Source organism: Mustela putorius, unplaced genomic scaffold (assembly GCF_011764305.1).
Source record: "Mustela putorius furo isolate JIRA1106 unplaced genomic scaffold, ASM1176430v1.1 tig00000874_pilon_pilon_pilon, whole genome shotgun sequence".
In the NCBI taxonomy this organism is placed as follows: Eukaryota; Metazoa; Chordata; class Mammalia; order Carnivora; family Mustelidae; genus Mustela; species Mustela putorius.
In genome coordinates this window covers 2,820,721-2,843,349 of record NW_025421505.1, presented here as the reverse complement: position 1 = coordinate 2,843,349, position 22,629 = coordinate 2,820,721, and the positions used below count along the sequence as shown (strand labels likewise).

At 42.5% G+C, this 22,629-nt stretch overlaps 1 protein-coding gene across 1 annotated transcript in view; it reads right to left on the bottom strand.

Annotated features, from left to right (window-relative positions):
* Positions 1-22,629, bottom strand: part of PAK5 (p21 (RAC1) activated kinase 5) — a 103,465-nt gene that overhangs the window by 29,484 nt on the left and 51,352 nt on the right. Inside the window, exon 2 of the mRNA XM_004751554.3 lies at positions 10,851-11,636. Within this exon, the coding sequence (XP_004751611.1) occupies positions 10,851-11,636 (786 nt within the window). The remainder of the gene's footprint in view (positions 1-10,850; positions 11,637-22,629) is intronic.

Sequence of the window (22,629 nt, the reverse complement as noted above, 5' to 3'; positions counted from 1 at the left end):
GAAGATATATTAAAAATAAGGAAGCTGTATCCAGGAGGATTTGCAGACATCACTCCACACTGCCTCGGGCCACTTTTCTTCTTTACCGACTGTCAGTAGCATTATCAGCATCTGCTCTTGGCAGCCAGTGTGTGGCATAAAGAAGAGGAGCCTCGCCTGCATGAACGGGACCATTTCCAGTCAGGGAGGAAAGGCTGAGTTGTTCACTGGGAGCTAAAGGTCTTGGAAAGTAGGTCTTTGCAACTAAACCTTGCTCCTGTTTTTCATGGCTGCCAGTAAGAGGCACAGACTCAAAGAAATAATGATGGATGAGGAAGAACCACTCTCATGAGGGGTCATTTTTGCAACCAAGCTTGAGGTGTACCTACGGAAGGAGAATTGACTGTCTCCCCATTGAGAGAACATGGGGTCCTCCCTCCGGGCTTCCATCTGCTCAAGAAGAAGATGGCAGACAGATAGTTGACTTTGGGAAGACGAAGGGGATGAGTGACCCTGTTCAGGCCCCCCAAGTTGCTGACTTACAGCCCTCAGTTGGGTCTTAGTGACCCAACTGTGGGTTCCCTGATGGGTTTGCTAGCCTGCATATTTGTGGCACCCTCATTCTTTTTCTGAGAGCCAAGAAGGGGGAAATTTGTCCCATTTAATTGTTGATAAAATGGAGGTTCAGGGAGGTGAAATTGCTACCTACCAGCAATCCAAGGCGAATGGCCCCATAACCCTAAGAAGATTGTGCAACCTAGTTCTTCTGCTCTGGTCTGTCCTTCACTCTCAGGGAGGGTGTCTACATGTCCCAGGTGCAAGGCACACTGGCATCGCAGGCCTGGTTTCTTGCCTGCTTTGGCATTTCTACCATTATCTGTCACCTCCTCAATCTGTACTATCAAGGCTGGGGCACTCACTCCTGGAGAAAATGCAGGAGCATTTCACTGGGAGCCCAAGGACGGCCCCTTTCATTTACCAACTGCTCTGTTAGGAGTCTACCCTTGTAGGAGTGATATATACGAGTGTTAATTCTATTTGCCACTCGTTGAGTGCTTTCCGTGTGCTGTTCTCAGCACTTTATATATGTGAATGCGTTTAAACCTCAAGTTAAACAATGAGACAGGCCTCATAATTGTCCCATTTTACAGATAAGGAGATGGAAGCAGAGAGAGTTTAAGCAGCTCATGCAAAGGTCCCAAAGCTAGTAAGAGGCAGAGTTGGGATTAAATCCAGATAATGTCATTTCAGAACTTGGGCCTTTGGTATGTTCTCAGACTTATCCTTCAATGATACGAAGGTAGACATGGTCAGGACAGAGGTGGGCATGGTGTGGAAAGAAAACTACAGAGCAAAAGTCTGGTTAGGGGGTTTCCCTGGGGGCTCAGCTGTCTTCTGGGGGCAGCTGGGAGCAAGATACAAGAAATGCAAGGGCCAGAAAATGATGAATGATAATGCCTGGCTGGGGGAGCAGCATGGTGAAGGAAAATTAAGTTGTTTTGTTTGAACAATCTTGCTTTAGAGGAATCAGTTCCAAATACACAACAAAGAAATAACCATCACGGCAAAATGAGCTGATCATCTATGCTTTCATTTTCACGTTGGCCAGACCAGAACTTTGTGTTCAGATATAATAATGCCCTTTCTTCCGCTAAGAAGCAAGCAAGCCCAAGCTTTCTTCCATAACAAGGCCTCCTGGCCCTCTTACGTGGCTCTTAAACAGTTCTAATTATTTCATTGTCCTACTCTAAATCATCATGATATCCTATATTTGGAAGTAGATGAAAAAATCTGATGTATCCATATATGCTGTTTTGCAGACACGCACCAGAGTTCATGCATGTAAACACAGGAGTAAAACCCGACCTGTGTGATCGTTTTTACAACCTGACTTTCAAATATATTCTAAAAAAAAAAAAAAAAAGAAAAAAAAGGAAGAGAGATTAACATTTGGAATATAGTTTCTTGAGATGGAGGTAGGGTTTAATCGTTGAGGGAAACCATAATATAGTGAAGTTGGACCAGCGAGAGGTACAGATATTTAATGAGCAAATCCAATGGACCTCCCACCACCCGCACCATTTCCAAAATATCGATGGACAGACATGGTTCACTTTTGAGGACTTGATCGCAAGGGCATGGGATGGGGACTGGGAGCAGGGGTAGGGAAGTCACTATGCAGGAGGGAAGACAATAAACACGAGAAAGGCGTTCTTCCCACCCCACCCAAGAGAATAGCGCGGGGGTTTTGTGAAAGAGTATCTTCGTGGAAATGGGACCAGGGCCTTTCAGGGGATTTCCATATGGCGAGATGTAAGCGGAGAAGACCAGGTCCTCTTGCAGTTTACCCCCATCCTGCCGAAGGACATAGTGGCAGTGCTCAAGGACCACTAATAGTCACCGAAAATCAAATACAGTCTGAAAAGGACTTCTCTCTACAGGAATCTTTAAACGTATGAAAAGAACATCTACGCAGTCTTGGTTTCCCTTCCTCCTTGAAACGGTTAATCACATACATTGGTGGTTTAGTTTCCATTTTTGTTGCCTTTTAGCATACCATACCAAGGCGTTCTTTAAGAATGTGCTTTTTCAAGTCGAGTCAAACCCCATCAAAAAATAACGGCACAAAACAAACAAAAGGCTCTATGATCTGGGAATAAATAATCCGGGGCTAACGACTCAGCTGGACTACCCTTCCACAATGGGCACCAAGTCCCTGAGGATGGGGTCAGACACAGGCTTGCGATGTATCAAAATTATAAATAATTATAGCAATGAATTCATTTAATCAATCAATTTCACTAGTGGTGCGCAGGGGTGGACGGGGCATAAAACTCCACATAGCTATCAATTGCTCCGATTACAGCTGGCTGTCAGCCAGAATTCCCCTGATCCATGTTCGTTAAATGCACATTAATCTGAATTTGGCAGTGTAATCAAGGACCTAACTGAACTGTGAAATTGAATTCTGCAGTAGAACATCATTTGACCATTTTATGCCAAGGCTGGGGGAAAAAAAAAGGTTTGGTTGGGGGTAGGGCGAGAGAAAGAAAAGGAAAAAAGAGAAAAAAAAAAGATCCTGCCGCAACATCTATTTGTCACAGTGGCCTTCTGTACTGGTGACAGGGAGGCTGTGGGGAGATCATGCTGGGCTGGCGGGGGTGGGGTGGTGGTGGGGGAGGGGCCCGGTGAGCCTGTGTCCCCGCGGGAAGGATCGGGGCTGCAGGATGCTCCGCGAAAGATGGCGAGTCTCTCTTTCCACTGCCCACAGAGCTACAAGGGATGGGAGGTGGCTGTTGGCAGCTGCTTGAGCGGGGTGCTCCAATCCACCTTTTCTGAGTACAATAAAGCAGAGACTGCTCAGCTCAAAGAGGAAAAAACCAGACTGCGTGTTGTTCACTGTACATAAATCAAACGTGGGATTAAAGTGAATCACAGGCCCCTATTATCTGAACAGGAAAAGGACATCTTAAATTGTCCTTACTTGACTCAAAGGGAAATATATGAGGACCAGCCTTGGCTTTGGGAGAGGAAAAGGACTGCCTATAAGAATTCCAGAGAGAATCTGTAACTAGCTTTCTCTGCAGGGACGTTTTAGAGGCTGGCAATTAGGGGAAAGGGATTCATTCAGTCTTGTGTCTTGAATATGTATTTACTCTCCTGTGACCCTCTGGCTGTGTCTTGCTGTGCAAATTCTCCCTGCTGTGAGCAGGACTGCCACTGATGGGGGCTGTTCCCCGCCTGCCCTCAGGTGGGGGCACATTGCCGCATCCTCTTGGAACAGTGGCTGCTACTCCTGCTGGAGGCGAGGCTTCAATGCGTGCCCGTCCCCAGTCAGTCTCCTGCGAATTACTTATTTTCATATACTCAATGGAGTGGCCCTGTTTCACCGATGACAAAGGGACTCAACGCACGCTATGAGCTGCCATTCGATTTTGGCCAAGAAAGGCAAGCAGCACGCGCTGTCACTGTCAGAGAACAGTGGTCATGAGCCAGACCTCTGGGGACCTAAAGAATCAGGTGTCTGCTTAAGGTTCTAATGCAGGGGACTTGAAAGTGCTTAAGTTCTGGATAGTCAGATGCTGGCTGGATTTCCAGCCATTCACCATGTTTAGTGTTTGGCAAGGAACTCTTCCAAACCGTGACACTGGATTCCTAGTTAGGCATGTAGGAACTTACACCTTGTGACGTGAATGAAGTTGGAAGAGTTGTGCTTTTCTTTGCCTTACAGAATATACGGCAAAAGGACTCTGAGAGAGTCTGGACATGTGGCTTATGACCTGCACATGTAGGCAAAGCCTAGTTAAAGAAATGAATGGGGGGGTTGCCTGGATGGCTCAGTGGGCTAAAGCCTCTGCCTTCAGCTCAGGTCATGGTCTCAGGATCCTGGGATCAAGCCCCACATGGGGCTCTCTGTTCAGCAGGGAGCCTGCTTCCTCCTCTCTCTCCACTTGCCTCTCTGCCTACTTGTGATCTCCATAAATAAATAAATAAAATAATCAAATAAATAATTAAATAAATAAAATGTTTTAAAAAATGAATAGGTCTGCACTTAGTCAGCAGGCTCAAGCGTACAGGTCTCTTCCTCCACCTCTGGACTGGTATGTTCAATTAACAACCCCCCCCCCCACTTGCTTTTCCAAACTCAAAGAATGCATCTTCTGTTCAAGAGCAGACGACTCAGACCTGAGATCTGCCCCCGCCTGCAGCAGCGTGGGTGGGGAGGGGTGGTGTCTGTACCCCTGGGGACCAGCTGCCTGCTGCGGAATATGGTTCAAATACATCAGGGCCTCTAAGACAGCCAGGACAGATATTGCCAGGTCAGATTAATTTCATTTTAATTTGGTAATGGAAAACTCACTCACAGTGACTAAAGCACAATTTACTTTGAGGCATGAGAATATTCACGGGAAGATTTGTCTATTCATACGCAAAGGCCCCGTGAAGCCTGATAGAGGGACAAGTCTTCGAGATGTTCTGAATCACCTTGTTGGATGTTTTCAGGTTTTATGAACCTTAAGGAATATCCTATAAGAGCCTATATGTAAAGAAAAAAGTAGAAATAATACCCATGGTTCTGTTAAGTGATTAGCACTTCTCTCTCCCTCCCCCTCTCTCTCTCTTTCTCCCCGCCCTGACCCCCGACCTCTGATTTTGCTGCAGCCCATAAGATTTCACAAGTATTGCCATCTTGTGACCCATCGGGCCCTAAGAGGATCTCAGCAAGTGTTCAGCTGGGATAAGGAACTGCAGTTTTGTCCCTGGACCTTGGCTGAATCTGGGTGTGCAAGTGCCACAGAGAACAGTGAGTCCTTCGATTACTGGGGCAGGAAGGCTGAGCACACCACCTCAGCTGCTTTTTCCTTCCAGGGAAAGCAGAGTGACAGCTAAGCAGTGAAAAGAACCATTGCACTGGTGACCCCAGAAAAGATCTGGGGAATCGTGCCAGTTTTTCTTACACCCTCTATCTATGCTCAGATCCCTTTAATATGTCCTCTGTTTGGGCTGTGCTGGGATGCAGCACTGGTCACTTGGCTGCCCGGGACACAGGGATGGTAGGCGTAACATGGAGGGGTTGGTTGGCAAGAACCTTCATCGTAATGACAGATGTAGAGTTATGGATGGTACTTCCTGCTTGAATGCTGCTGGATACTCTGCCCTCTCTTAACATCCGGGAAGTGTGAGAACTTCATGCCCATTCTAGCGGGTAGAGCAAGCGGTAGGATGGTGGGATTGGGGCCCTCAGGCTAGCTCACTGAGGCATGGCGGGGCCTTGAGGAAGTCACACAGCTACTCTGGCCTTCTGGGACCCGCATCTCTGAGGTGAGGACGGCAGAACTTATTAGTCTATACAGAATGGCTGTGAGGTCAAAGTTACCTGGAACTTGTTCTCAACATATGTTGAGAATATGTAAAAGGTTCCATGGCTGGTGTTAGCAGATATGAGGACATGTTTTCCAACCAGAAATGCGTCGGGGAAGTGGGGCTAACACTGAGCTAACACTCCTTTACATTGACTCCTCTTTTCTCATCTGTAGAAGAAGGTCAAAGCAGTCACGGAAACACTCCACAGAGGAGGGAACGGAGGCACACACAAGATCCTACAGCCAGTAAGTGTGTGAATCCAGGGAACTGGATTCTAGAACTTGTGCTCGTAATGTCTTCTGTAACGGGTGAGAACATCTGGTTGTCATTCAGAAAACGGAATAAGACCAGCAGTCAAGGTAGAGTGAATGCGTATGAGTGTCTCAGGGAACTTCACTCTTAATGCCTCCTTTCTGGCCTGTGGTCCTAGCTTTTCACACAGACTGGGTAAGGCTAAGGAGCTTCTCAGAGGATTCCCCCTCACTGAGAACAGAGAGAATCAAGCACATTCCCTGTGTGCCCCAAATCTGTCTGTGACTCATCACCCATTCCTCACCAGTGAGATGAGGGCTGCCTGTGGTGTGTACATCTGGGTCCCAAGGCCTCATACCCATCTTTCTGGTCCTCAGTTTTCTTCTGGGGAAAAAGAATATTCTGGAATATACAGACTGTGCGGTCAGATGGACCTAATTTTGGATCCTGACTCAGCTGTCTGCCTGTAAAGAGCTAGCCTCTGAGTCTCAGCTTTCTAACTGTAAAAAGGAGATGATCTTCAAGTCTTCCAGCATTGCCGTGAGGGCTAAATCGCGGAGTGCTTACAAAATCCTTAGCTCGGTGCCTGGAGCACAGTAACCCTCAGCTTCATGCCACAGCTGTCTCCTGTCCACACGCTAGACCTACAGATTCAGGTGTCGACAGTGTGCATTCATAAATAGACTACTGCTAATTATTAACTTATTTAGCCCACACACAACGTGATTATTCCCATTCTATAGACAGAGGAGTGGAGTTTAAGCCATTTACTCACCCAGGTTTAAGCTGGGGGTAGTTTATCTCTAGGACCTACACCCTTGAATGCCCAAACGTACTTGCAAAATGGTTAGCTATGGAACCGTGATTTCTCAGCTGGGGCCAGCTTTGCTCCCTGCTGCCCCATAGGTCATTTGACAGTGTCTGGAAATAACCTGGATGTCACAGGAAGGGATGCTACTGGCATGCAAGGACAGAAGCCAGGGGCGCTGCTTACCCTCCTCCAGTGCACAGGGCAGCCGCCTACAAGACAGAACCATCAGGCCCAGCATGTCCACAGTATGGAGGCTGAGAAATCCCGCTGTTGAGTGGGACAGGACCACACTCCCCAAGGGAGCTTCATGGCTGCAGGTATTTAAAGGAGTTTGCAAGGTGAGGTGAATGCAAAGGCTATTCCTGGGCCACTGGGGATGTGTCTAATGTCTGGCGTAGGGGTTGAGCCTGGAGAGATGGATGCCAGCTCAGCAATGAGCTCGGATGACTGACTGGGCTGTTTCTGAGCCCCTCCAATCCCCCAGATTCCTCAGAGGTGCAAAGCAGGCAAGAGTTCCTGACTTCCAGGACTACGAGGCTCAACAAGGCAACACGTGTGTCTGGCACGCAGTGAGTGCTTACTGAGCTGGCAGAACTGTGATTACGCGGGGGCAAGGGCCGGGGTGGGGGGGCTTCTCGGGGCTGAAGCCAGAGCAGAGGACAGATTGCTGGGTCAGCACCAACACATGCGAGCTGGCAGCTGCCGGCTCCCTGGAGAATAGTGGAATGAGCAAAATCAGATGCCCAGTGACACTGTCTCTAGCCAGTTTCCCTCCCTGTGAAGCAGACTTGTCTGCAGGGGACGGTGGAAAGCATCCTCTCTCCACATCAGGCTGTTTTTATAGTTGTGTGGTGTGGATGGATTTTGTTGGCCTTCATTTGTCGCCCGAGGTTTTATCTGCCCAGCCCTAGCCCCAGACATTCAGAAGTAGGGAGGCAGACGATACCTACAGGTTTATAACATCCTTCATTCCTGTCTTGTCAACGGGAAAATCAGGTAGGTCGACAGCACTGGAGGAGTTTTTCCTATGGGTTAATGGTATTTTCTTCTCCATTAGGCCAAAATAGAAAACTGGTGTCTGTCAGTCTCTTTCTCACTTATGCATACCCATCCCTCCTCATTTTTGCTCTGTCTGGAGACCCACACAAACTACATGCTTTCATGGATTATCTGAGATATGAACATAACCCACCAGCCTCTAGGACTTTCCATGAGGCACAAATTATCTGAGTCATGATCTCTATATCTTCCCTCAACAGAAAATCCAAATGTGATTGGTAGATTTTTAAGAGTACAGCTCTAAAGTCACAGGCACCTAAGTCTTTTTAGAGAGATGTTATATTTTTAATCAAGTAAACATTTTAATTACTAACATGTCTCTCACCTCCTACCCTCCCACTAATTCTGCTTGTGATTTTCTCATGGGTCTCCTGTGAAATGGAACAGCAGCTTACATCTTTGGAGCCCTTGATTATGAGGGCTGAAAAACCCTTGGTAGAAGTACCCAAGGGCTAGTATATTATTTTTTTTCTGAGCCACAACAGTTTCTGCATTGTTTCTGCTTTACGTATTTCTTTTCTGAGCCATAATAGTTTTCTGCATTGTTTCTGGGATTAACAAAACTAGATTTCAGAGCAGATCTGCTTTGCCTTATATTTGGAAGTCTGTAGGAAGAGGGATCTAGCAAGGAATGAATCAAATTATCCCTTCCCTCCAACCTCTTCCTATTCCTTTACTTAGCGTAGAGTTCTGGTGGTCACTGGGGGCTCTCATGGGTTTTACTGGCAAATGCGATTGAGCCCCTTAAATAACATATGCCCACATAAAGGGAAAAATGCAGGACTAGGAGAAAGACCAGACCTGGATTTCATCCTTGTTTTGTAACCAAGTAACTACGAAAACTTAAGCATGCTACATGACTTCCCTGTCTTTGTTTCTCCTTCTGTGAGATGTGTGGTCAGGGGTTGTGGGAGGGGTGGTGATGGTGGTCCTATTAAATCCCAAATGCCTTACGGATTAGGCTAATGGGGAAAATGAATGAAGTGGGCTGGGCAGGACCTGTCTCCTCTAATGGGGAGTCTTTTTCTCTAGTCAATTCCATTCCCAGTGCCAGGTGAAAATGCGGGCCCAGGGGTATCAGATCATTCCCTCCCCTCCACCTTTTTTAAAGAGAAGCCTAAAAGCCAGAAATTGAAGATTTTAAGTGAAATATCTTCATTTATCAGAAGTTGGGAATGACTATTTGGTGGATAAAATAGATCAATGGACCAAATATGGCCCCAGGGCTGAAATGTTACTTCTTCTGAACAGAACTTCCTCTATGATCTTGACCTAAACAGCTTCCTACCATGAGTGCTCAAATATGTCACACACACAAAAAAGTCATATTTGATCCTAATTAGCCATAGCAATCCTGATAAAGGAGAACAAAGCTTCCTGATTTCAAACTATATTACAGAGCTATAGAGATCAAAATAGGATGGTACTGGCAAAAAAGCAGACTCATAGATCAAGAGAACACATTAGAGACCAGAAATAAACCTACATATACATAGTCAATATTTGGCAAAGGAACTGAGAAGATACAAATGCAGAAAGGAACTGAGAAGATACAAATGCAGAAGATTTTGGCCTCCTATCATAGTCATCCAGGCTGGGTCCCCACTTTGATTTTAATGAATAAACGTGCCTTGCCTTATATCCTCTGCCCTTGGGGCTTGCTGATGGAAATCAGGTAGGCTTTCAAAATGGATTCTCACTTAAAAGGCAAAAGGTACCTTAAAAGGTACTGGCAAAAAAGCAGACTCATAGATCAAGAGAACACATTAAAGACCAGAAATAAACCTACATATACATAGTCAATATTTGGCAAAGGAACTGAGAAGATACAAATGCAGAAAGGATAGTCCTTCCAGTATATGGTGCTGTGAAAATTGGACAGCTACATGTAAAAGAAGGAAACTGGTCGCCTGTCTTACACACATACAAAAATTAACTCAAAAATGCATTGAAGACTTGACTAAGACCTGAAACCATAAATTCTTAGAAGAAAAATAGGAGGTTAATTCCTTGGCATTGGTCTTGGCAATGATTTTTCATCTTTGACGCCAAAAGGCAACGATAGCAAAAGAAAACAAGTGGGACTACATCAAATAAAAAGCTTCTGTCCAGCGAAGGGCAAGATCAGCAAAATGAAAAGGCACGGACAGGATGGGAGAAAATATCTGCCAACCCATGTCTGAAAAGGGGTTAAAAATATATATAAGGAACTCATACAACTCAATAGCAAAAACAAGAAACAAAAAACAAACCAAATAACCCAATCAAAAAATGGACACATTTTTTAAAAACACATTTTTCTAGGGATGGTATACAAATGGTCAATGGTACATGGAAAAGTTCTAGACGTGACTCACCATCAGAGAAAAATCAAAACCACAAGGAGCTGTCACCTCCTACCTGTTCGAACGGTTAGTATATTAAAATTTAACTTTAAAATGAACTTTATTAAAAACTTACCATGTAATCCTGACTTTTTTTTTTCCTTTTCAACAGATTCTTGTAAACTTTGCCAGAAGGCAGGAACCACTGTATTTCTCCATCTAACAGCTTCCAATCATATGCTCCTTAACAGAGGACTTCGTATAATATGAGCACCCACTATTTAATAGTAGTGTATCAGGATAGCTTTCAAAAAAAGATTTTTTTTTTTTGCCTTTTAATCAGAAACCCTGTAGGAGATCTCCAAAGACTTTGATTTTAATGAATAAATGTGCCTTGCCTTATATCCTCTGCCCTTGGGGCTTGCTGATGGAAATCAGGTAGGCTTTCAAAATGGATTCTCACTTAAAAGGCAAACCATCACATTAGAATCTATGTGAGAAGGTCACGCTAGCACCGCATTTGTGGGGTGCCTGCCCATGGGAGGGAAGAAGAACTTTACCTTTGGAATGCACATTGTGGGCTCGGACAAGCGAGGGTAGGTGTAGGAGCTGTATGAGTGTCCTTGGGGGTGGGTTTTAAATGCACTTCCTCCAAAGGGCATCATGGGTTCCTGGAGCCCTGAGCCTGACCTGGACCTCTGCCGCATGGTGGGCTGAGGGCTGGTCTGATGCAGGTAGGATGATTTTGGCCTCCTATCATAGTCATCCAGGCTGGGTCCCCACTCGCTTTCACTGAACACCAGGCTCTCCTTGGAGCAACCACTGGTCCCCGCAGTTCTAGAAGGCGTGAACTGGAATGGGTAATCTAGGGGGGAACTGCTTGAGGCTCTCTGGTACTCCCACTTGAGGTCGCCGTATTCACTTGGTTTGCTCAGTGAGTCCAAGTGTGTGTGATAATCAAGGGGAAATCTGGCGAGATCGGATTTCCAAGGCTTCATCTCAGGATAGTGGGCCTCCCCATGTTTGGTCTTGGTAACATGCCCGTTTTGCTTGGCCACGTGGCTGCTCTTATAAAATGGATCCAGGTCGTCACCATATAGACTCTTTTCTCGATACTTCTCAGTCGTGTAGTCAGCAGTGGTATCAGATTCACTGGAATACTGTGAGAAGGTGATGAAGCCATTTTCTTCCCGATGGCCTTGACCGTGGCTGGAGGCTCCCTGGTCTGGGGTAGGTGGGCTTTCCTTCCTTAGGGAGTTGGAGCGAGTCACGGAGATGTTGTCAAAGTCCTCTAGCAGGCCGTTGATAGAGGTTTCCTTGCACGGTTTAGTTCCTCTAACGATTGTCTGGGAACAGTAAAGGGAATGCCATTTAAAGAAAACATTTCATGCTTTCAAACTGATGCTGGAATCCCGCCCCTACTCCATCTAATTTAAACCACACAGGAAAAATGACCCCAGGGAATCCCCTACAAAGTGATAATAAACAAAAATTGTTGACTGATTTCAGTGGTGAAATAAGTCACATATTCTTAAATTGCAAATGATCTTAAGCTGCAAATTTTCTTTTACCTCACTCGATTGAGAGATCAATTAAACATCAAAAAGCCATTTAGAAGACTATATAAGATTATATAAGCAATTATTGTCTTATTTGCCAGTTTAGGGGAAACCTCCTCCCCACCCCATCCCATCCTTAAATAATAAACCCTAACCACCTAACAATAGGCTGATTATAATTTTAAGTGTATAACTTGTAAGAAAAATCACATTTATTATTTTTTACATTCATTATTCAGATTATTTGCAAAACCGGCAAACACTGTCACGTGAGTATTAATATACCCAGAAATGGGCACACTTTCTTTTTTTTTTTAAGCTTTTTATGGAAGACATGAAAATTGAAGTTACCAGATTTTAATGAGGAGGAAGGCCCTTTCTGAACTGTAAGTAAGGAACAGCATGAAGATTCCTTAGGAGATTTCATTTGTGATCACATGTGATATTCTCATTAATCATCTAACTGTAATGCCTCCTAGAGCCACACTTCGGTATCATCATCGCTGACGTCCGGAGGGCTTAGTAATTGACACAGTCATACTTGAAATCTTAGTGACAAACTGCCAGGCCCAAATGTTCCCTTTAACGAACCTAAATAACACCGGAATACCAGGAACAGCAAGAAATCACAAACCATTTACAAAGCCAGTCAGCTGTGCCTTCATGATGACAAGGTTTGCGGAAAAAGATGACGGGGGTGGATCAAAGAACAAAGAACAAAGTGTTGTGACTTCGGTCTTCCAGGATTTTAAGAGAAAAATACCTTTGAGCATGTAGCAAAGGAGTTCAAAATCATCTCAGTAGCAGAGAGGGTTTCAAACTAGAGGGAAAAGTCAAAGTTCTAAAGCTTATGCTTTATAAGATCCGTGTTTCTCAAAGTCTCCAGGATGAAAGCCAAGGTTTTGTTTTTTTCTATCTAATCAGTCCTGGACTAAGACTTTTGGTCTATAGTTCTCTTTTAAATAAACTTTTATTTTTTTATTTTTATTTTTTAAAAAAGACTTTATTTATGTATTTGACAGAGAGAGAGGGAATATAGCAGAGGGAGTGGGAGAGGGAGAAGCAGGCTTCCTGCGGAGCAGGGAGCCGGATGTGGGACTCGATCCCAGGACTCTGGGATCATGACCTGAGTCACCCAGGTGCCCTTTAAATAAACTTTTAATTCTGGAATGGTTTTAGATTAACAGAGAGGTTGCAAAGAGAATATATAGAATATATTCATATATCCCTTACTGTACTTTTAACAGCTTACGCTGTTATTAACTAAACATAAGCTCCTTTCCTAGTGTTCCAGGGTCCCATCCAGGATATGATGTGTCATGTCTCCTTAGTCTTCTCTGGCCTGTGAGAGTTTCTCAGATGTTCCTTGTTTCTGATGACCTTGCCAGTTTCAAGGAAGAGTGGTCAGGGGCTCCACAGAATATCCCTCAACCAGGAATGTCTGATATTTTCCCCATGGTTATACTGAGTTTATTGGTTGGTGGGGGGAGCGGGGAGATCATGGAGTGATCATATCCACATCATATCCAGCGTGCCTATGGTCAACATGGCTTATCACTGATGATGGCGGCCTTGGTCATCTGGCCCAGGTAGTGTTCACCAGGTTTCCACATGTAGAGTTACAGTCCCCTCCCTTCTCTGCTTTCCAAACCATACCCTTTGAAGTAAGCCACTCTCCCTCCTTGAGTTGGGTATCTATATAACTATGTGAAATTCTTCTGCCCAGGAGACTTGCAAATTCTACTTATTTATTCAATTATTCAGTTGTGTCAGTATGGATATAAATCATGGATATTTGCTTTATTCTTTGAATTATAACCCTAAACTATGTTTTGTTCTGTTGCTCTAATTGTTCCAGCTTTATTTATTAAGAGTTATTTCAGACTGGCTGCTCTGTCCCTTTCCTGAACCCCATCTTCTTATTTTTTGAGCCCTTCCTTACCTTTTGGCTCTACAAGATGCCCTGGGTTCATCTTGTCAGTTCCCTGCCCTTGCCCTAGAATCCACCATTTATCCAAGAGGCCTGGTTCCTTGAACTGGATAATGACACTAGAAACTAGTATCTGGCTGCTGGGTGTGCTCATTGCTACTGGGATGACACTGGTTTCAGGCCATCTTTGTGAACACAGCCAGGCAACCCATGGATATACTTCCCCAGTAGGCACAGAAATTTCTAAATATATCTGTCCATCTGTAACTATATTAAGCTAAACATGAATTCTTACTGTTGTCTCTGAATTTCATCTAGGACCACATGGTTCATTCCATCTTTCTCTCTTATTTGTTGGTGAAAAACCTGAATCTTCATCTGCCATTCTTTTGGATATCCAATCCCAGTGTATAGATGTAGCCATTTCAGAATTATGACCCCATACCACCATGGAAAACACTGTTGACTGCAAGAGTATAGTGTTTAGTATGGGCTTTGGGCTTAAAGCTTCCATTCAAAGAAAGCCTTGTTCTCCAAAGTTACTTAGTTAGGGAACACCCTCTTCAATGACATTGTAACAGGTACATTCTTCTTCCACAGTTTGTATTCCATCCTGGGATCCTCTTGATCTCCTGGTTGGCTTAAAAAATTACTCTTTGTGCTGGAAAGTTCTGTGGGTATTGATAAATGGGAAGCATCATGTATCACCATTACAGAGTCTACAGATTAGTTCTACACCTGCCCCCTCAAATTCTCCTAAGCTTCCCCTGGTGAGACACCACCTCCTCCCCAAACCTTTGGTATACTGCTGATCTGTCTTCCACTGTTACAGTTCTGCCTTTCTCGAATATCATAGGAAGGGAATCCAACAGTCAGGAGCCTTTTGGTCTGGCTTCTTTCATTTACTATAATGCATTTAAGGTCAATCTAGGTTGTTCTGCGAATTAATAGTCAATTTTTCCCTATTCTTCTTTAAAATCACTGACTAGTATTCCATTATATGGAGTGTTGTGAGTGTTTGTGGGGGCGGCATATGATGGATTGTCCAAAGAGGTGGTTTTGTGTGAGCATCCCCGAGAGGGAAAAAGAACCAGGTATCATAGATTCAGCAGGACCTCTTCTCAGAGCAAGAACATCTACGCCCACCACAACAGATGAACTTGGGAGAAGCAATACCTTGCACAGGGAAGGGTGAGCATAGGAGAGAGGAAAGGAAGAAATGGACCTCTTTTGATGCCCTGAGTACGAATGCTAGAAACTTACCCTCAAAACGCTCATGTCTATCTGAGCAACTTCCAACTGCATCTCAGGTGTATCTTACATGCTTATCATGTCTCTTTCTATTGGCTCAGGGTGTTCTTCAAACGCTCCTAGACCTAGGTACTGTTCCTTTCTGTGGATTTAACAACTGGCCTCCTCTCTTCTTCAATAATGCTTTGTACAAATTTTTTTAAAAAGACTTATTTATTTTTTTGAGAGAGCGTGAGTGAGCAAGTGCATGAGGCAGGGGAGGGGCAAAGGGAAAGGGAGAGAGAGAACCCTAAGCTCCTGCTGAGTAAGAGTCCAACGCAGGGCTCGATCCCATGACCTCTACATCATGACCTCAGCCGAAATCAAGTCAGATGCTCACCTGACTGAGCTACCCAGGCGCCCCACATTTTGTACACATTTTTAAGAAAGTGGTGTTAGTTTGTTTATATCCCAGTGGACCAACTAAAAGTCTTTTTAGCCAGCATTCTGGATAGAGATTGTACTCTTGCACATTCCTATTCTCTCTAACAATACCTGGCAGATTACTCAATGACATGTTCTCAGGGATTCACGGTCTTCCCCAAAAGTAGCTTCCCGGTATTTCTAATCCCAGGCATTCATACTGACTGATACGCCATGTGAATAATGACTATAAGGTATGCCAAGGCCTTTAAGTACCTTCTCAATTATTGGACCTGCTTGGATAATCCTTTAACCAAAATATTATTCACACTTTCTCTGAACTTGACAAATAATCATTAACTATATTGCAATTTTTCATGTTCAATGTAATCTTTGGGTCTATATCCCAGAAAAAAAAATCATTTCTCTAAATTCTATCCATCTTAAACAATATTAATCTTTCTTGTCTGCTTCCATCCTTCCTATCTCTGAATACATGAAATATTCAGCTCTTGGACGACAGAATCACTTCGAGCATCTTAGTGCTGGACAAAATCTAGAGATCATCGAGGCCTCCTCCTCTCTTTCCTGAGTAACACTAAAACTCAGAGATGACTTTGCCCACTGACATATAACAGACCTGGGATTCAAACCCAAATCCTCTTTTCCAGTCTAGTGTCCTCTCTCTCTCAAAGTACAGCTGACCCACAATGAATGTGGCATCACTTCGTTAGTCTAACTCTTTCTGAGATACTCTTCTGACTCTTTTGAGCTAAACAAAATAGCACCAGTTGGCAATGTAAACGCTTAGTGTGTGACATCACAATCCATCAAAAACAGGTCAATAAAATACATATTTTCTACTGTTCTCTCAATTCCCTAGAGATGAGTTGTTGAATTTATACTATATGGGCAATTCTAGGTTCTGGTCTTAATTTCAGCCACATTTGCTTTGTGATTTAGTTTCATCCTTTTTTCATGACCTAGTCTCCAATTTATAAAAAGGACACTATCACTTGATAGCTAGTGATAGCCTTCCCAGTTACGGCCAGGAATTGTAGAGGTTGATGGAGGGAGGGAATATATAACAGTTTTGAAACATGCCAATCAATGCACATGTGTACTGCCTTCCAGAGGCCACAGATTTGTAAATCTGAAAGGAGTAAAGAACATTAAACACAACTCGTCAATGAAGGTTAGTTAAACTATGGAAATTATGGAGTAAAGAAAAGATCAGAGATGAACGAACTAAAATTCCTAAAAAGTTTTCAGGAAGAAAAAGTTACAAGCTAGGTCCAAGAGGAAATAATGGATACAGAAGGCCAAAAAAAAAAAAAAAGAAAAAAAGAAAAGAAAAGAAAAAAGAAAAAAAGAAAAGAAAGAGGTGATTACTAGCTCATCAATTACTTGATGATGGAGGAACAGAGATGATCAGAGTCTGTTAAGATGCCACCATTTTTAGGGCGATGTGGATAATTATGATAACAGAAGAAAATGGTCCCCACTCATACCAAATTAGCATTTCAATCACTTGTCCTGAGGAATTTGTATCCAGAGAACCTGTTAGTTCATCTTCAGCAAATTAACAAATGGCTATGATAGAACTGCACTATTAGTCTTAGAAATTCACTATCAAGATACAGATATTTAGAAGGAAAAAAACCCTCCCCGTGTGATTCCTTTGTGATTAGAACATTATTGAATACTTCCTTTGAAACTGCTGAGTCCTTTAAATTCTCCTGTTTTCCTACTAAAACTCTTCTGATTTCATTAATAAGCTGAATGTGCAGGCTTGGAACTCAGTCACTTTTTTCTGGGGAATACTGTGAGAAAGGAATTTAGATTTCTATCTATCATCTATCAATATATCCATCCAACCACCTATCCATCCACCCACACGTCCATATAGTAACTGGTAAAGCTGTAACAGAGATTTAGAATGTGCCTATATCCATACTATCTGTAAGTATTTTTTAAATGACTAAGTGATAACATCCTGAAGTTCTGTTTGGAAGAGTCCCTTTTTTCTCTCATTAATTGTGCTTTAAGTACCTTACATTTAGAAAATGGAAAACCCAAGTAAGTTCATTTAGATTCTTCTGGGAGATGAGAGGGTCACTGTTTCAATACACAAATTAATCTGTGACCTCAGAGTTGGGGGGGGTCTGCTGTTTCCATGCACTTATCATGCATACCTAGAGATGTATGTTCCGTTTACACACAAAATCATAGCAGTAAACTCAATAAACAGAATTCTATATATTTGTAAATGTGGAGGGAGAAAAATTAATATTGCTATGAGCTAAATGCTACTGAGAAGAAAAAAGACTCTCACTGAATAAGAAACACTTTTAAAAAAACAATGTAGTACTTTTTATTCTTGTTTCGAATCAGGCTCACAGCTCTTACCAGCTATGTGACAGTGGGCAAGTTACCTAAGCTTTTAAAGCCATGGTTTCTAATTCATAAGATGGCAAGAATAAATCTTTTCCTCATCAGGTTGATGTGATTCAATAATATGGGTAAAACAGTTGGCATAATTTCTAGAATACACTAAGTATTAATAAATGGTAGATATTTCACTATTTTATAAGTTAAAATTTACTTTTAAATCAGATTGATAATAATTTAAAGCCTCAAATAACAGAATAAATAAATAGCTTTATACAATGGAATAATTGATGTTTTAGACCTTTAAAAACTATTATTTGTAACTTGGGATACAAAATACAAACTTCCTCAGTTTAAAGATATATCATTAACTACAACTGTTATATTTATCAAATAAGTATTCTTTATAGATCTAAAAAACATGGGATAGTTTCAAGTCATGGTTAGCACTCCATTGGTATCTTTCTTACAAAGGTAGTGTCTGAGTCATAAAAATTAACAAATTTAGACTTTCATCCATTTAAACTGAAAGATATATATAGAATAATAAAATTAATAGAAATACAATAAAGTATTGACAATGGTCATCTCTAGGTGGAAAGATTAAGGGTGCTATATATTTTAGACCTGTGCTCCTCAAGTCTTAATGTGCATACAAATCATGGGCAGATCCTGTTAAAGGGAGATTCTCATGCCTTAGGTCTGAGGAAGGTACTGAGATTCTGCATCTTGAATGAGCTCCCAGGCAGAGATAATGCTGGTGTTTTGCTCTTCCCACTGTGTACTTAATGGAGTTAGTATATTTTCCAGATTTTCCACAACTAGGGTAACTTTTTTTTTTAAAGATTTTATTCATTTATTTGAAAGACAGAGATCACAAGTAGGCAGAGAGGCAGGTAGAGAGAGAGGAGGAAGCAGGCTCCCCACTGAGCAGAGAGCCCAATGTGGGGCTCGATCCCAGGACCTTCAGATCATGACCTGAGCCGAAGGCAGATGCTTTAACCCACTGAGCCACCCAGGCACTCCTCACAACTAGGGTACTTTTAAAATTAAAAAAAAAAAAAAAAAAAATCAGACTGGCATATACTTTTCAGTTTAATAGGATTCAGGATTATATATATGTGTGTGTGTGTGTATTAAATATATATATTTCATTAAGTATACAGTTAAATATATTTTGTATCTAGATAACATTATATATGCATACACACACATATACAGTATTACATATATATATATATATATATATATATATATATTCTGTGTTAAAATTATTTGATGTTACAGTTGGCTGCTAGGAGCTACACTCTTCAACATTTTCCTGTTCCCTATAGGGGTGAAATATTTCTAATGGTTCACTAAAATGAATACTTTAATAGGTTTCACTATTTTGGCCCACCTGCCTCTATATAGCATCATGATCTTAGTATGAAACTATAAATCTTAGTTATTGATGAAAAAACCCCGAGTGCCATGGAAGTAAAGTTGTGGTTGTGGATATTGGAAAATTTCAGAAAGAAATTTTATCTATAATAAAAACAAAACAAAAAAAAAACAAAATCAAAGACCAAAAAAAAAAACCCAAAGAAACACCCCAAGACACTGTAACAGGCCATATAAGGCATGGTCTTTTCTTGGATCCCCTTTTTAGCATTTGGAGAGGTTTACAGATGGTATAAGTGTATTACTCTTAAAGGTAGTACATCTTTTTCTCTCTTTCCATGAAAACTATTTTATCAGTGTTAACAAGCAGGGGCTTGTGAAAAATACATATCTATTAAAAATAAATTGTTGACCTGCCTAAAAGGAAGACAAAAAAAGAAGGGTCAAATAACCTTATTCGATCAGGAAGTCCAATGCAACTAGAAGGTTTCACTTTAAGGAATCATAAACAGCCAAGCAATGATAATACAATCCAAACATGCAGAATTTTACAACATGGTTTAACCAGGCTTCAAAATGTAAGAACCACTATTTACGGCTGTCAGTGTCTGATGTTTATGAAAGCAAGATTGTGCAGTTTTGGAGATCAATAATGTAATAACTACGAGAGTATCGGTGAATTTCATGCTGCGGAACAGCCAGGCATTAAAAATCAAAGCAACCCAATCTATTTGAGCTTGACACCCCGGTTCTCATTGTCTTTCCATTGTGCCTGGACCAGCTCAGCGTCTGCTCTCTCCGTGACAGCGGCCATATTTCATGGCGCTCCTTCCCCAGGCTGCCAGCCAGTGATAAGCTATAATGGATCTGTCCGTAAGAACAGCTGTCTCCCGGTGTTCTGAGGAAGAGATGAAAAAGGGCCCCTGCTCTCACAGACTGTACTAACCTTGACAATAATGAAGTGTGTAATTAACAGCTTTGCCCTAATAAGACCTTGCATTTCTTTAAAAAAAACCAAACCAAAACAAAACAAAAAACAATGTCTTCCATCGTCTTCGAGAATGTGTTCCATTTTGTCCTTCTGGGTAAACGCTTCTCTGGAGGTCAGTAAGCTAAATATTCCCGTGACTCAAGAACAAACCAGGAGTCTCTCACAGAAAGTATCTACTTTTAACAATTTATCTGAATTCTCACACTGTTTGCAGAGAACCAGTTCCCTTGTTTCATTAGGGAATGTGGCTGGAAAGAGCTGTGTACATAACAGACAGATTTGACATACTTGAATCCTTATGGCAAGAAATGCTAATTCTCAGCTGTGTTTTTCTAACACCAGAAGACTATTTCTATTCTATTCTATTTTCTTTCATCTTTCTACATACATCTTTTTTGGTAACCACGGGGGTGGGGCTAATTGGGTGAAAAGCCAGAATCGCATATTCCTGGAAAACAGAAGCATCAGGACAGCACATCTCAAAGTGGCAGCAGTGGTGAAGATTTCTAGTCATTAAGATCTCAGTAAATATGTAATGATCACACAGTATCCAAATAAGCTAATTCCTTGATTAACTATAATTACTGTTATGTTCTGCACAAACTATCAGGAGTTACAATGTATCTAAGAATGATTTTGTGAATTCAGTATACAGCAAGACTCCTCATGAACTGGAAAATAATCCCCCCCCCCCCACGCCTGCCTCTTTAAAGACAGGAGATCCAACACATTTAGTGACCAGTTGCATACAAGGATAATCCCTAAAGGTGACTTTCTGTTTATTGTTAATCTGGCAAAGCAAAGGCAGTTTATAGCCCTGGTTCTTGCTTAGAATGTGAGGCAGTCGGGGGGCTGAAATCAATGGAAGTCAGTTTGACTGGGGGTAATGGTCAGAAATGTTACATGGATGTATTTAAAGTTGGTTTTAGACTATGAGTATTCTAGTTGGGTACTTAACTAGTATTTGCTTGCTGTTTTCTGGTTGAGTGTCTAGGTAGCAATGAGGTCTAAGGAAGTATCTCTGCTCATGAACTTACTCATTTGCTGCCACAAAAAAATCATTTCTAAGGGCAAGGAGTACTTGGAGATGAGACAAGGGTCCACCATCTGATACTTCGTAATGTGGATAGTATGTATGAGAATTTACTAATACTCTTTAACCGTCTCATATGCTATATTCATACCCGAGCCTGTGTTCCTCAAACGCAGAGCTGAGGCAAAGGCTTGCTTGCACGTGAGTAGTCTGTTTTGGAGAATGAGGTGAGGAAGAGTTAGGAGGTGACACAGAGACGGGGAAGTCAATTCAAGGGTGTGTTATCAAGGTAGCTAGCTATGGACCATGGGGCTCGGTTTTCCTGAGGAGCTGTGAAGCCCATCTCAAAAATGATAAGTCATAGGAATGAAGATGGAAGGATTCATCAACCTTCTCCTATCTTCTGTGTCAGAAAGGTTAAGGGAACTCCCACGTGTGCCCCACGAGGTGGCGGTGAGGAATCCGCCCCGTCTGGTAGAAAGGAGAGTGGTATAACAGAGGGGAGCGGCAGGTTGCCTCAGCAATTCCCGGAGGGAAAAAGGCTGGCCTGAAAGACATGAGATGGGACACAAAAGGTAACCAGCACACCAGTTTTAGACATAGATATCACAATTTAAAAAAATTAAAAATGAAGACAGGACACCCTTCTCGAAAACCCATGGGCATGGATATCAGTATGCTTGACTGATGCAGCAGATAGGCTTGGTGGCTACCACAGAGCTGTACTGCCCTTCCGTTGTGTAAAGGTATTGCTGCAAAGCTGTTCCCAGCCAGGACCACATTTTCAAGCACCCTTTGCACCTGGACAGACCGAGAGACCAATTCTCACTCATAGAATGAGAGCCGGGTATAATACGTATCCTATCCAGGCCAGAGCCACAGAGAAATGCCCGTTCTTCTCTTTATTCTCCTGCCTGCCAGCTGAATGGAGAAGACCTGGCAGGTCCTCTTGGTGGTGAAGGGATGCCGGAGCCATGTGGTAGAATGTGCATTGCTAAATGACCACAGGGCATACCTACCATGCTCTTGGTAGGAAAATCCACATTGGATATTAAGTGAGACATAAACTATTTTATTGAGCTTATTTACTAAGATGTAAGGGTTAATAAGTTACAGAAGCTAGAGTTTGCTTAACTAATATAATAATGATTAGAGCAAGTCCAGAATTAGAGAACAGATCAGGAATTAAAGAGTGTAGGTAGGAACAGACTTGACCTTAGTGTTCTGGTCACGTGTGCCCACGCTGACTATAACCGGCCACGTCAGCTGCAGGGTTACCCAGGAAAGCACTGTGACTTATGAACGTTAAGCTCACTTTCCAGAATAAATTCACCCACAAGCCTTTGTCTCAGCTCTACTTTTGAGGAGCCCAGTCTAAGATGTGACTAGAGCACATGGA